The 13,218-nt window shown below is 59.8% G+C and overlaps 1 protein-coding gene across 5 annotated transcripts in view; it reads right to left on the bottom strand.

Moving 5' to 3' along the window:
- The window catches only part of Megf6 (multiple EGF like domains 6), a 92,555-nt gene extending 85,575 nt beyond the window's left edge, over positions 1-6,980 (bottom strand). For 3 of the 5 annotated variants that reach the window (XM_046424792.2, XM_058572759.1, XM_046424793.2), the window contains exons 1-2: positions 6,605-6,977; positions 2,464-2,598 (exon numbers count right to left, since the gene is read on the bottom strand). In XM_046424792.2, coding sequence (XP_046280748.1) covers positions 2,464-2,598; positions 6,605-6,744 — 275 coding nt within the window. In that variant the 5' untranslated portion in view covers positions 6,745-6,977. Of the gene's footprint in view, positions 1-2,463; positions 2,599-6,604 lie in introns of all 5 variants that reach the window. The other 2 variants (XM_058572762.1, XM_046424794.2) reach the window with 2 other exon arrangements.
- Between the last annotated feature and the right edge of the window lie 6,238 nt (positions 6,981-13,218).

The following is a 13,218-nucleotide window of genomic DNA, read 5'->3' as shown; positions in this document are numbered from 1 at the left end:
ACTGGTCCCCCAGAGGTGCAGGAGGGCTCACAGAGGGCACCTCTGAGTGGGCAGACTGTAGGCCTCGCTGCCAGTGCTCGGGCGCGGAGCCAGGGCCCAAGGCTGATGCTTCAGCCCTGCCACTCACTCCCGGGAAGCCACGGCCCAGCGCCCAGACCCCTGGGCACCGGTTTCCTCAGGTCAAAGCGCTCGCTGCCTGCCTTTTAGGGACTGAAGAAACGCAGCCTGGCTGTCCTGGATGCCCACACAGCTGTCCAGGGAGCCAGATGACACAGTGGGTCCCCTGCCCTCTCCCTGCCGCAGACACTCGGCTTCCCTGCCCTGCTCTGTGCCCAGCAGCTGGGAAGGCCACTCCAGGGCACCTCCGATACGCGCCCGTGGCATGAGGTGCTGTCCCCCCACGTGTGGGTCAGCTCAAGAGCTGAAACAGCAAGTAGGGTGGGGAGGGTGACGAAGCCCACGGCCCGGCACTGGCTCCTGTCAGCCCACTCAGCGCCCACGCTGCTCAGGGACCCACCCAGGGCCCCCCCAGCCCGGGCTGCGGGGCCAGAGGCCCGCCCTGCCTCCGAGCCCTCCTCCAGGCCGGGGACCTCCTTCCTGCCCTCCCCAGGACCAGCTGTGGCTCTCCACATGCAGCATGTGCTGTCCCCACAGAAGCAGGAGGAATGGCTTACTGCCACCGGGGACACTGCAGCCATGACCAGCTCCTTGTCACATGACTGTCCTTAGGCCCAGGACTCAGGGGCACCAGACAAGGCCTGAGGGCTCCAGTCAGGGACGGGAACTCCGGTACCATTGCAAGGAGGAGTGGCGTCCACGGAGGCGACTCACTGGACTGGACTGGGCAGATGGGGAGAAGAGGATGGGGTCAGGCCAGCTCCTGGGGAAGGGTAAGCAGGAAGGTGCAGCAGACAGACCTCTCAGCTCCACCACCTGGGCTGGACAGGCAGGGACAGGCGTGGACAGGCATGTGGAGACATGGCCTGCAACTCGGCCCAGCTGTGCCCAGTTCCCAGAGGTTGGGAAGGGACACCAGAGGAGAAGAGAGACTGCGCATTCCACGCACACTGAACTGGGGCAAGCCTGGCCACCACAGCCACGGGGTGACAGTGCCTGCAGGCCAGGCAAAACACTGTCCCCTTGGCACCGAGGCCCTGAGAGCACTCAGGCTACCAGGAGTGGGTGTGGAGCAAAGGCAGACCTTAGCCACATTCCAGAGTCAGCCAGACTGGACAGCTGCCCTGCCCCCCATGACCCAGAGCCCAAACTGCTCCCACTGAACCCCATGGCAGAACTGCCACATTCCTGGGAGGGAGGGTTGGAGAAGGGTCCGGACACCTTGAGCTGAACCGTGCCAGGGCCGGAGTCCTGGAGCCAGAGCTGCACAGGCCCCAGCCGCCGGGGAAACCCTGACAGCATGGCCCAAGCACAACCCCGGCAGGGAGGCTGTGGACGCATCAGCACTGACCCAGATAGTAAGGTCCTCCAGAGGCTGAGGCTTCCTGGACACCTTGCCCACCCAGCCACCTGGGAAACACTGCACCCTGCGTCCAGCCACAACAGGCCACAGCAGGGAAGTCATGGAGGCTCCTCCAACTGGCCACCCACCACAGAAACCACCCTCTCCAAGGTGAGGACGGGGACCCGGGTCTAGGCCACCGAATCCCTGTTTCTACTGCACACCCTGGAAGCTGCGGGGAGCAGCCCCTGGAGAGCAATGAGGAATGTGTCCTTCCTGCCCAGGCCATTCCTCCTGGATGCACAGCTCCTGTCCCCCAGCCCACCTCCCAGCACCAAACCTGTCTCCAGGCACTGCGGGGTGGGGGACGACAAAATGGCCCCGGGTGAGAAGCAGCCACACTCAGCCACACTCAACCACACTCCTCCTCCTTCACTTGGCATATGATGAACTAACTGTCCAGCCAACAGACATTCACCCGCCGTCCCCAAGCCCCTGAGCAGGCCGAGCAGACATGGAGCCCCCAGGAGGGCAGCCCAGGGCAGGACCAGGACCCCCGGAACCCTGGCTGAGCAGCCCTCCTCCCAGGACCCCTCCTTCCTCCACCCACTGGGGCCGCAGCCATGCCCCCCCCAGTCTGCACCCAGGCAGGTTCCACGGTGCTGAGTCTACAAACAGGAGAGGCATAAAAAGAACTCCTTGAGCTTGATTTTGAAATAAAATATTGAGCAATGAAAGGTTTCACGTGGGCTTGGGAAGAGGCCCAAGGGTCAGGCAGCAATGGCCTCCAACCGGAACTCAGCAGGTGAGCTCGGGCTCTCTGCCGGCTGTGCCCAGCACCCCTCCCTGGTGGGGCCCCACACCTCTCCACAGAGCTGTGACTTGGAGCCTCCCTGGCACTCTGTCCTCAGAGGGGGCATCCGGTGGCCCTGAGGCCAGGATGGGTGCAGCCCCAGCCCCCACTGCCCAGCTCCTGCCCACAGCCCCAGGTGCCCAGCACCTACCTGCGCTCGTGGCCAATGCACCATGCCTGGCGCCCACAGCCCGGCTTCCACACGGACACCATGCGACTGAGGGCCTTCACACAGGGCCGACGATGGCCCACCAGGGTCAGCTGCTGCTGGGCACACACATGGGGCCTGGGACAGAGAACAGGGACAGTGAGCATCTCACCACCCACCTCTGGTTGGCACAGGCTCCTCCAGCACATGGCCCTGGGAGGCCAGGCCTCCAGAGCACAGCCCTCCCAGTGCCCACCCAGGCTCGAGGGTGAGGGGGGTTCGAAGAGGAACCAGGACCACAGCACCCCCACACAGGACCACACACTGCCCAAGGTGCTGCCTGATCCCCCAGGAGCCAGGCCAGGAAGACCCCACACCACCTTCCAGATGGCTCAGTCCTCCCGCTCAGGGCTTCTGTTCTCTCCACCCGGCCCTCCCTGCCCCATCCCTGTGACCTCAGTGACTCCCAGCACCCTCTGAGCCATGCGGGCTGTTGGCACAGTGAGAAGGGCATCCCCTCCGAGGAGCAGGAAATGGAAAAGTAGCGCCATGGTCCCCACCCCTGCCAAGACCCATAGGACTCCCCTTTCTGCAGGTCCCCACCCCAGGGACTGCATAAACCAGGCCAGGGAAGAGCCAGTGCTGGGGGCGGTCAGCGTAAGACAGACCCCCATGCCCATCAGGCTGTGAGGTGGGGAAAGGTCAGTGGAGGGACGACCCCAAGCAAATTAGCAAGGCCCTGTCTCAAGATAAAAAATAAAAAGGGCTGAGGAGGTGGCTCAGTGGTAGAGCATTTGCTTGCACATGTGAGGCCCCGGGTTCAAACCCAGCCCCCCCTGCACATAATCCATGCCCCCAGGAGGTGGTGGATGCCCAGAGCTTGGGTTCACCCAGGTCAGGTGGCCTCCAAAGACAAGTTTCAGTAAAAGAGGACACGACTTAAGTGCTAACAATTAAGTCGGACCAAGTCAGAAGCCAGCAGGATTCTGTGGGACCTTAAGGAAGAGGAGACCAGGCTCTCCCAGCAGGGCCAGGTTCTGGGCTTGATCCCCAACACGAGGGGCAGGGCCTGTGCTCTGAGTGGACCACACTGCATGCTACCTGGGGGTACACTGCAGTGAGTCTGGCAAATCCAGCACCTGGGCCCCCACCACCATTTTGGGGTATCAGAGCAGGCAGGAAGCCACTTCTCTCCCAACCTCCTGGCTGAGCTCCCTGCTCAGGGGACACAGCACATCCCTGGCCTCTGTTTTCAAACCGTCCACCTGGGCAGAAGTTCCTGCTTCCCATACAGCCCCGACGTTTGTCTGGTCTGCTGGGGGTCCCCAGGCTCAGCCCTGGAAGACCCTGGCTGCCCTGTCCCAGGACCTGGCCCTAGGCCAGCCACCCCCAGACGGATGCTCTTGCAACCGAGGACTTTATTTTTCCTCCTCCTGTTGCTCTCGCTGGGTGGGAAGCCCGCCCCTCAGGGAGTCACACAGCGGCTCTGCTTTGTAGCCAAGATGAAAGCACCAACGAAGCTGGGTCCCCAGCCTGGCCTGGCCACAGCACCAAGGCCGAGGTCCTCCGCCCCCAGCTGACCATCAAAGACTGGTGGCCAGGGCAGAGCCAAACCCAAATCCCCAGTCAAGTCCGCAGGACCAGGCTGCCCAAGACGTCCCATTCACACCCCTCCTGCAGTCTTCCGTGGCAGAGGCCAGCCAGCCCACGTCTGGGGGGACTGCAGGGCGAGGATCCTCAAAGTGCAGGACAGGGCAGCCCAGGATCAGGATCCAGGCTCTCCTGTGAGCTCCCAGTGGTACCTGCTGCTCCGGCCTCACAGCTTCCACACCCCCCGGCTCCTCCAGCCTGGGGTAATGGGCCAGGCGGGACGGATGTCCCCAACACTCCTGGAAGGAGGTAACGGTGGCTCCCTGCATTACCTGCTCCAGGTCACTAATAAGATGTGGAGCCAGGCCTGCTCTGGGGTTCCATGCCTCTCAGATGACTGCACAGGACGCGGGCCCCAGCTTCCCAGGGGCTGTGGCAGGCCAAGGATCCCAGCCTGAGTTTATGGGGAGAGGCCAGGCAGGGCAATGAGTCAGGAACGGGGGTCCCCTCGTTAGGGAAGGGCTCATCAGCCGTCCTTGGGCTGCGTCCTGGACACAGGGCCCTGAGTCCCCCCAGTCTCATGCCTGATCCCACCAATGCCAGAGGACCTCACGGCCTACCAGGACCACCCTCTTCCCCCTTCACTCTGTGCCCCAGGAGGCGACCTCACAAACTGCACACCCCCCACATGAACACACGGCCCTCTGGCTGGTGGTGGGTTTGGCTGCTTACAGGACCAGCAGAAGGTGGCTGGGGTGCTATCCCTCCCCTGGGCAGGGCAGCCTAGGCAGGCCGCCGCCAGGGGCTGCCTCCCCACCCCAGGCCACAGCTCTGCTCTCCGGCCCTCTCCCAGCCAAGGGAGAAACCTCCTCTGTTCTAATCGGAGCTCCCCCAGCCAGCCAGGGCCCACTGCAGCCCTACTGTGCATCCAGGCACATGCAGGTGGCGAGGTGACAGAAGGCCTGTGGCAGACACACAGCCACCTCAGCCAACCTGGAACTCAGACCCACCTGCAAGGGGCAATTTGCGAACAAAGGCCTTATGGAGACAGGGCCAGGAAACAGTGGACAACGGCCCCCAGGGCAGCAGCCACAGGATTTAAGATCAGGGAGCAGCAATGGGAGGGGAGGGTCTGGAAGGAGCGACAGCTCTTCCCAGCCTGGCTCCAGGCTTCCCAGAGGTCAGGTGAGCGAGTAGGACACAGGAAAGACCCCTGCTCCACGCCTGGAGAGAACAGCAAGTTTGGGCAAGTTGGATGGGGACCCAGAAAGGCAGGCAGCCAGCAGTTTTCGTGAGTGCAGCAGGGGCAGAAGCCTCTCTCAAGAGCAGAAACGTCCACCAGTCACCATTGAGCTGCTGCCCCCCCAGGATCAGAGCCCCAAGTCTTCTGGCAGCCGTATGAGAAGCAGGCAATCAAGTGGCCCAAAGCCTGTGTGCTAACCCCTTGTGGGGCTGCAGCTCCCCTTGGACAAAGGCACGGGGACCACAGGAAGCAGAAGTGTTCAGCAGAAGTCCCCTGGAGTCGAGGTGCAGGCCTTTCAGTTTCTGGATGAAAGGTCCCCAACACAGAGGAGGTCCTCTGTGGAAGAGACCACAGGAAATCTTCCTTCTTGGAGCAAAGCAAGACCCAGAGTAGAGGCCCTGGGGGAAAGAATCTGCCTGCCTCCCCCCAGTGTGGAACCCTGTCCACTCCATCCCCAGGGGGCCGCCTCTCTCTCCTCCACAGCCAGGTACATAGAGTGGCCCAGCGCCAGGCCCTCTTCCAGAATGCTGGATAGGAGGAGCCTGAGAAGCCCCTCTGTGGCCCCTGAAGGGGGCTTCAGGGTTGCGGCTGGGAGGCCCCAACGTGAGCTGAGCCCAGGGCCGTGGCCAGCCCCTCTGCAGCTGGCAAAGGCCTTGCCAGGTTGGCCGGCCCCAAGCCCAGGCACCCTGCAGGGAGTGCTGGAGTGGGGGGCAGCCAACAGGCTCTCCCCACCTCCTCCTCCTCCACTTTCCTTTGAGGCCAACACAGGGATTGCTTTGCTGTTTAAGAGAGACCGCTAAATGGCCCGTTGGGGAATCATCTTTCAAAATTAAATTCATCTCGGCTGGCTCCCTGACCGTCTCTTCCTGCCCATTCTGGTACTGAATTCCTTCTCCCTGCAGCTCCAAAGCACACGTGTTTAACACACAAACCAGCTCTGCAGCCCCGTCTGGGTACACCCCGCCCCTGCGAAGGCCCCCCAGACCCCAGGAGACAGGCTTTGGAGGAAGTGGGAGCAGGCCGCTTCCTCTGCCGTCCAAGCCGGCTCCCAGGCTAGACCCTGCCGGGCAGGGGGCCCGGATTCCTCACCTCCCTCCCCAGCTCAGCATCTGCCTGAGCAGGCAGGACCCACATCACAGAGGCCGTGAGGGAGGAGGCACAGGCCTGCCACAGGGGCTCCCCAGACCCCACCGGGAACCCTCTCCCCAGCTACGGCAAAGAGCCCATTGTTCTGGGGCCCCCGGACAAAGCCCAGGAGCTCGGTCCCGGTTTCCGACGCCCGGAGGAGCCTCTCCTGCTCCCGCGACTCACATGCTGGGCTGCAGCGGGAGCAGGGGTCGCGGCGGGGCAGTCGCACGCACCGCGGAGAGCAGCAGCAGCAGCAGCAGCGCCGGAGCCACCGCGCGCCCCGTCGCCCTCGGGGTCGCCCTCGCCTCCGCTGGCAAAGGCATCGTGCGCGCGGCCAAGCCCCCGGTGCCTCTCGGGTCCGAGGCTCACAGACCGGCCCTGCGGCCCGGAGCCGCCGTCTCCGCGTGCGCCATGCCGGGGAGAGTGCGCGGGGCGCAGCACAGGTGCCCAGGAGCCGGCTTCCCGCCCGCGCCCGAAGGGCCGTGCGGAGACCAGTCCACCCAGGTCCAGCCGGCCACACGCTCCCTGTGAGCGGTGGGCAGACTGCACCCAGCCGGGCGCGGGAGAGGCCCGCCCCGCCCGCGACACGCCCCGGGCCCGGCCGACCCCAGCCCCGGCCCCGCCCACAGCCCTGCCCCCACCCGCCCAGGACGCGCCCCCGACCTAGGCCCCGCCCCACACTCCCTCGGCCCCGCCCAGGGCTCCTCTTCCAGCGGCTCCCCTACCCCTGGCCCGCCGGCAGACCGCCCTTCCCCGCGTCCCCCAGACTCCCACCCCGCAAGCAGAGCCCCTTCGCGCTTCCTGCTTATCTCAGGCTGAAAGTCCCAGGCCTGGTCCCACCTAGAGCCAACCCCCGCGCCCCGCGGAGAACAAGAGAGGCACGCCTCGCACACCCTGCAGAGACAGGTCTCTACGGACCCCTGGCCCCAGACCCCGGACTCCGGGGACAGCCCTCAGCCTCCCCTTCCTTCTCAAGATTCCCAGGGAAAGCAGCCTCAGTTTGTCTTCCTCGTGGACCCTCCATCCAGCCCTGGCATCTCATCCATGCTGGTCCTGCTTGGGGAAGAACTTGGGGATTGGGTGGGCAGCCTCTGCAGCCCCCCCCCCGTACCTCCTACATTGTTGGTCAACCACTTCCACGCATCTTCATTCGTGTTTCTGTGCAGAGTGCTCTTGGAGGTGGCGGCCGAGGGCCCAGAGGCACCGCCGAGGACAGAGCCCTTCCTGATCTGCTTTTCTTCTTTTACCCCCGGTTTTGGTTTGGAAGTGACCGACTCCAGTGCAAGGACCAGCTGTCCCAAGGGTTGAACTCGGAGGTCCTGGGGTTAGTGAGGGCCAGCCTCTCCCAGCGGGTTTTGAATAGCCTGGGGAGGTCCAGTCTGGACAGGATCTGGTGGAGCCCAGAGTGAGTGTCACACCTAGGTGTGTGAGGGCCAATGTGCCAGTCCCAGCTGGAGATGTGCATCTGAGACCTTCCTCCTCCCACACCCCCGGTGGTCTGAGTAAGAGGAACCCTGAAGGCTCCAGAATCCCCCTCCCCTAACAGCCAGCTCTGAAGAGAGCCCCTGGAGGGGCTTGGGAGATGGAGAATCACAGCTGTCCAGAAGCAATGGAGACACAGGCACGCATGCATACACACACACACACACACACACACACAGAATCTGAGCCCTTCCCACCACCTGGAGGGGCACATCTGTCAGGTCAGCCCAGCAGTAACTCCTGCTCTACACTTGAGGAACCTCAGGTCAAAGGAAAGGAGGAGGCAGCCCTGCCCCTGGCTTCTGGCTGCCGGTCTGGGAACTGAACACTGGGATCATGGGGGTCTGGCTCCCAGGACATTTGCCAGCCCCACGCTCTGCTGCCTGAAAGTCAGAAAAAAATACTGAAGGCACAGAATAGATGGCAGGCAGTTCACTGGACTCTGGATCTCAAATACGGGTTGGCAGCTCTGCTTGCTGATCCTCCAAACAGGACCCATTCTGCCCCATCCTGCCCTCCATCTCACCCCTCCTCCCACCCCTCCCTGGGATCTCGGTAGTAGCAGCTGTCCCAAGCCTCGTTGGCCCATGCCCCAGCTCAGGAACCGTTTCCTCCTGATCTACCCTCACATAGACCAGGGTCTGCCTTCAGGAAAACCTCCCCAGTGCCCACCTCAGCACCCCGCCCCATCCTGTGGGTATAGACACAAGTTAGTTGAGTGTCTCTCTAACTTTGGAACAGTGCAATGGGACCATCCATTTTTTTTCCACCTTGTTTGAGGGGAGGGGTACTAGGGATTGAACCCAGGGCCACTCTTCAACTGAGCTGCATCCCCAGGCCTTTTCATTGTAAGAAAGGGTCTTGCTAAATGGCCAAGGCTGGCCTCGAATTTAGGACTCTCTTGCCTCAGCCTCCAGAGTCACTGAGATTACAGACGTGTGCCACCACACCCAGCTATTTTTCCCAACTTTGCACCTCATCCTCTCTCTGGAGCTGGCTTGGCACAAAGGGATGGCCAGTAAGGGTGTGTGAGTGGACAGATTAGCACCTTGGAAAAGTTCAGGGATGCTCTCTGAATTGCACCCTGCCCCCAGGGCAGAGATGACTCACCGCCTCAGACGTGTCTCCAGCTTATCTGAGGAAGAAGGAAAGAATGTGGACAGATTTTGGGTTAGAAGGAGATCTCTGGGCAGGGCAGGATCCAGGTTTTATGGGGCTTACAACATAAAATTCAGAGACTCTCTTGAAGCAGAGTCATAAAAAGAAGTTATTTTGTCAATTTTACAAAGCCACAACCACCACCTGTATGAATTCCTAGCCCTCCCCTCCCAGAGTGAAAGAGCTACTGCAGCGAAGCTTTCTTGACCTCACTGTGATTCTGCCTCTGTCCACTCTCATCAGCTGTCAGGTGGACAGTCCCCAGCAGGCGTCAGGAAAGAAAGGACAGGTTCTTCCTACTGGGAGTCCCTGGTTCAGGACACCTGCTGTCACCTGCTCCCAAGGCACCCGTGGCTGGGGTCTGCCCACTGTCCCCAGGCGGAGCCCTCCTCAGGCACAGAGGTGGACTGGTGAACCCCCAGCCTAGAGCTCACTTCTCCAAACAAGACTGGTGCAGAAGGAAGGCCCAGTGCTGTTCTTTCCCTAAATCTCATACCCTTTACCCAGATCCTGGCTCCTCTGCCCAGCCTGGCACAGAGGGCATAGGCAACCATCAAACATCCAGCAGCCAAAATTCTCAGGTGGGTCTTCCCTCGCATGACTGACATGACAACAGACTAATGAAGGTACCTGGCGTTCATATCTTAAAAGTCAGACTGCACACAGGTGTCTAAGACACTTATTTTTTATTATTTATTTTTATTTTGGTACCGGGGTTTGAACCCAGGGGCTCTCAACCAGTGAGCCACATCCCCAGCCCTTTTCATTTTTTGAGATAGGGTCTTGGTAAGTTGCTAAGGGCCTCGGTGACTTGCTGATTCTCCTGTCTCAGCCTCCCAAGCTGCTGAGATTACAGGTATGCCCAACCATACCTGGCTATGAGACCCTTTTAAACAGATTTAACTCACAATAAAGTTCATAGCAATCAAACTAAACAAAACGCAGAAAACAGTCTCAAGACTTGGCTCTTCTTCACAATAAAGTGACAGTTCATGGGACACAAGATCATTTCAAACACTTTCCCAGCCTGGAGTGACTTTTTTTTTTTTTTTGGTGCACGTGTGTGTGTCCGCGCGCTCGCGCGTGCATGTGTGGTTCTGGAGATGGAACCCAGGTCCCCACAAGGGCTAGGCAAGTCCTCTACCGCTGAGCTACATCCCCAGCCCCCCTTTATTTTTTTGAGACAGGACTTGCTAAGTTGCCTAAACTCTCCTCTAACTTTTGACCCTCCTGCTTTAGCCTCTTGAAGGGATGGTTTTCATATAGTTAATGGTGCTGTCTGGCTATAGTTTCTAACTGTATGTGCTCAAATGTTGCCTCTATTGCTCAGAAATAGTCACTTAACTCAGAAAGTTCACTGATATTTATTCTTTTTTACTTACTGAATTTTTGCCCGTGTTTATCTCATGGAATTCACCCTGCTGTCAGCTCTCAAGAGACTCTGACCAGGCCAGACACCATTGCAGGTCAGCATCTTCTCTCCTGTCTATCCACAAATAGAATCTACTTCTGGGCATTCCCACTGATCCTTACCGATCTCAAAGTCTTAAGGGTGTACCTCGTGTCACCAGAGTGAGAGACCGTTGTGATTTTCGTGACAGCTTATGGATGCTGGCTTTACGTGACTGCCTGGTGAGAATGGCCCCCTTGCTGTGGCTTTTCCCAAGTTATGCTGGTGATTCTTGTCCGTCACACTTCCACATGGATTTTGGAATCTCTTTATCCAGGTCTTTCCGGCTGCCTCGAGACTGAATTGCAATTGCCTTCCTGTGCACTCGAGGAAGGACGGACGTGTGCACCACACCCACACTTCGGGAAAGGCAGCGTGATCAAAGGAAGCAGGGAGGGCAGTGCCGGAACAGTGGGCACTGCCCCTGCGGAGAGCAGGGGTATTGAAACCCGCCTGTCCCCATGCCCCAGAATCCCACAGGGTCACCCCTGCAGCTCAAGATCTGCCTGGTGGCTCAGCTCGAGTCTGGATTCCCGGACAAACCGCATCCCGAAAGTCTTTAGCAAAACTGCAGCCAAATGTCTGGATTCCACCTTAGAATTTGCTCACTCCATTTACAAGGTACCAGTGGGATTCGCTCCTTACAATCCTGAGGGTTTGTGGGGTATCTGACCCCAAATGTATGGCACACATGCCCAGGCTCAGAATAGGACTCAGCAGCACACACCTCCCTGGCCAGAGGCCTCAGCCCTCCCCTTCTTCATCCACCTGGTCACCACACCTGGGGCTGCTCACTGGTTGCCCACAGAGTGGGTCTGGTTTGGAGACCCACTGCAACAGGCACATGGTGGGGACAACCCCCTGTTTCATCAGCTGGAGAAGTGTCACTGCAGCCTTCCTGGAGACGCTGTTGACGTCACTTCTGTGTGATGTGTTTTTCTGTTGGAAATAATAAAAATAGCATTTGGCCCAAGGAAAAATACTGTGGGGAGGGAGAAGCATCAAACCACCCCTTGGCTGATGATTCTTGGAGCGAAATTCCAAAGCAAACTGCCCCCCTACTTTCCCAGAGCCGGACCCACCAGCCGCCCCATCCCGAGTCTGACAGGATCCTTCAGGAGTTGAAAGAGAATCCCACAGAGAAACTCAAAACATCCTCCACAGCTGCCGGAACCGATGTCTCCGCCAACCCAAGAAAACAACCTGGCATCCTGTCTGAACCTTACCCAGCTCCTCTTGACAGGTAGAAGCACCTGCCAAAGGCGCCTTCAGGTCCTCGGATGCAAAGTGACCATCTGCCTTCCAGCCCAGTACTAGTGACCATGCATCCCCCAGTGCTGCAAAGACCCCCACTAGTGATGTCAAAAGCCAGATGAGGAAGTTCTCTAGAGAGCAAAGCCTCACACCTAAAGTTCTGTCCCCAGTACTGAGCAATTCCGTGGAAGCCCACAGTCTCTGAGGCTCAAGAGACTTCTGACCCTCTGATCTGCTGCAGAAGAGAAATTAAAATGGAAGGGCTCGTCCCTGTTGAGCTCACAGGGGTCATGGGACGTGGCCCTAGCATGGGGGGAGGGAATGGGACTCTGCAGTACTGGGCCTGGATCTGGGTCCCTCTGGTGGGGCCCACCTGGCCATTTCTGTGCCTCAGCACGCTTGGGGTGAAGTGGGAACACAGAGCCACTTTGGAAGCTGGCTCCAGCCCCGCTTTGGGATCACTTTGCCTGTGGGGTTTTGCAGGGAGCACAGCTGCTGTCCAGTGGCTACATGGCACCTGACCACACGGGCCTGGCCCTCACCCCTTTACCACGGGGCAGTGGCAAGGATGGAGTGAGGTCCGGGCATAGTGGGTGTTTGGATTGCCTGCCAACCTGCACATTCATGCAGCAGGGCCAGGCATTGGGAAGACAGTGTGTAGGGATTGAGTTGAGGCCCCCAGAAGACCAGCCACAGCCTTACCTCCATATCTGCAAGTCTGACCTATCTGGGAAAGGGGTCTTTGCATCTCAGGATGAGATCACCCTAGATTGTATCAGAGGGCCTACATCCAGTGACAAGTGTCCTCACAAGAGAAGGGAGGAAACCTCAAAGAGGGGACGGCCGTGTGATGGTGGGAGCTGCTCTGGTGTGGTGAGTCGAGAAGGACGCAGGAGCCAGGAGGAGCTGGAGAGAGGCCAGAAGCAGGCTGTCCTCAAAGCCCTCAGCAGGAACCAGCCCTGCCCACACCCTGGTCTGGGGCTTCCGGCCTCTAGAACCAGGTCTGTGGGTTCAGCCCCCAGCTTGAGGTCATCCACAGGAAACCAGCAGAAGCTGCAGAGGAAGCAAAGAGCATCTGTCCTCAGGGAGCCCTGTCCTGGACAGGAGATGGCCCCAGAGGGCCACCTGCCCTGGGCCCCTGGGCTGGGCAGTCTCAGCATCACCACATATGGGGCAGGAGGAGGCTTCTCTGGGGCCACTTCTGGGCACAGCTCTCTTGCTGAATGCACTTTGCACATGAAGGCCATGCATTTCTTGGGGCCACAGCCATGTGCATCCCATCCTCAGCCTCCTCCTGTCATGGTCACCAGAGGCACCTGTTAAGGGCAGTGTGGCACCAGAGCTCACAACAACAGCCAAGTCAGAGCCCTGGTTCCACAGAGTGGGGAAAGGCTGAGAGATACTGGAGAACAGGCTTAATGTGCAGTTGTCACTGGAAGGGGGCTGGCCATGG

Source organism: Marmota monax, unplaced genomic scaffold, assembly GCF_021218885.2.
Source record: "Marmota monax isolate L192 unplaced genomic scaffold, Marmota_monax_Labrador192_F-V1.1 WCK01_AAM20220418_F8-fsc00080, whole genome shotgun sequence".
Lineage (NCBI taxonomy): Eukaryota > Metazoa > Chordata > Mammalia > Rodentia > Sciuridae > Marmota > Marmota monax.
This window is presented reverse-complemented; position numbering and strand designations above follow the sequence as displayed.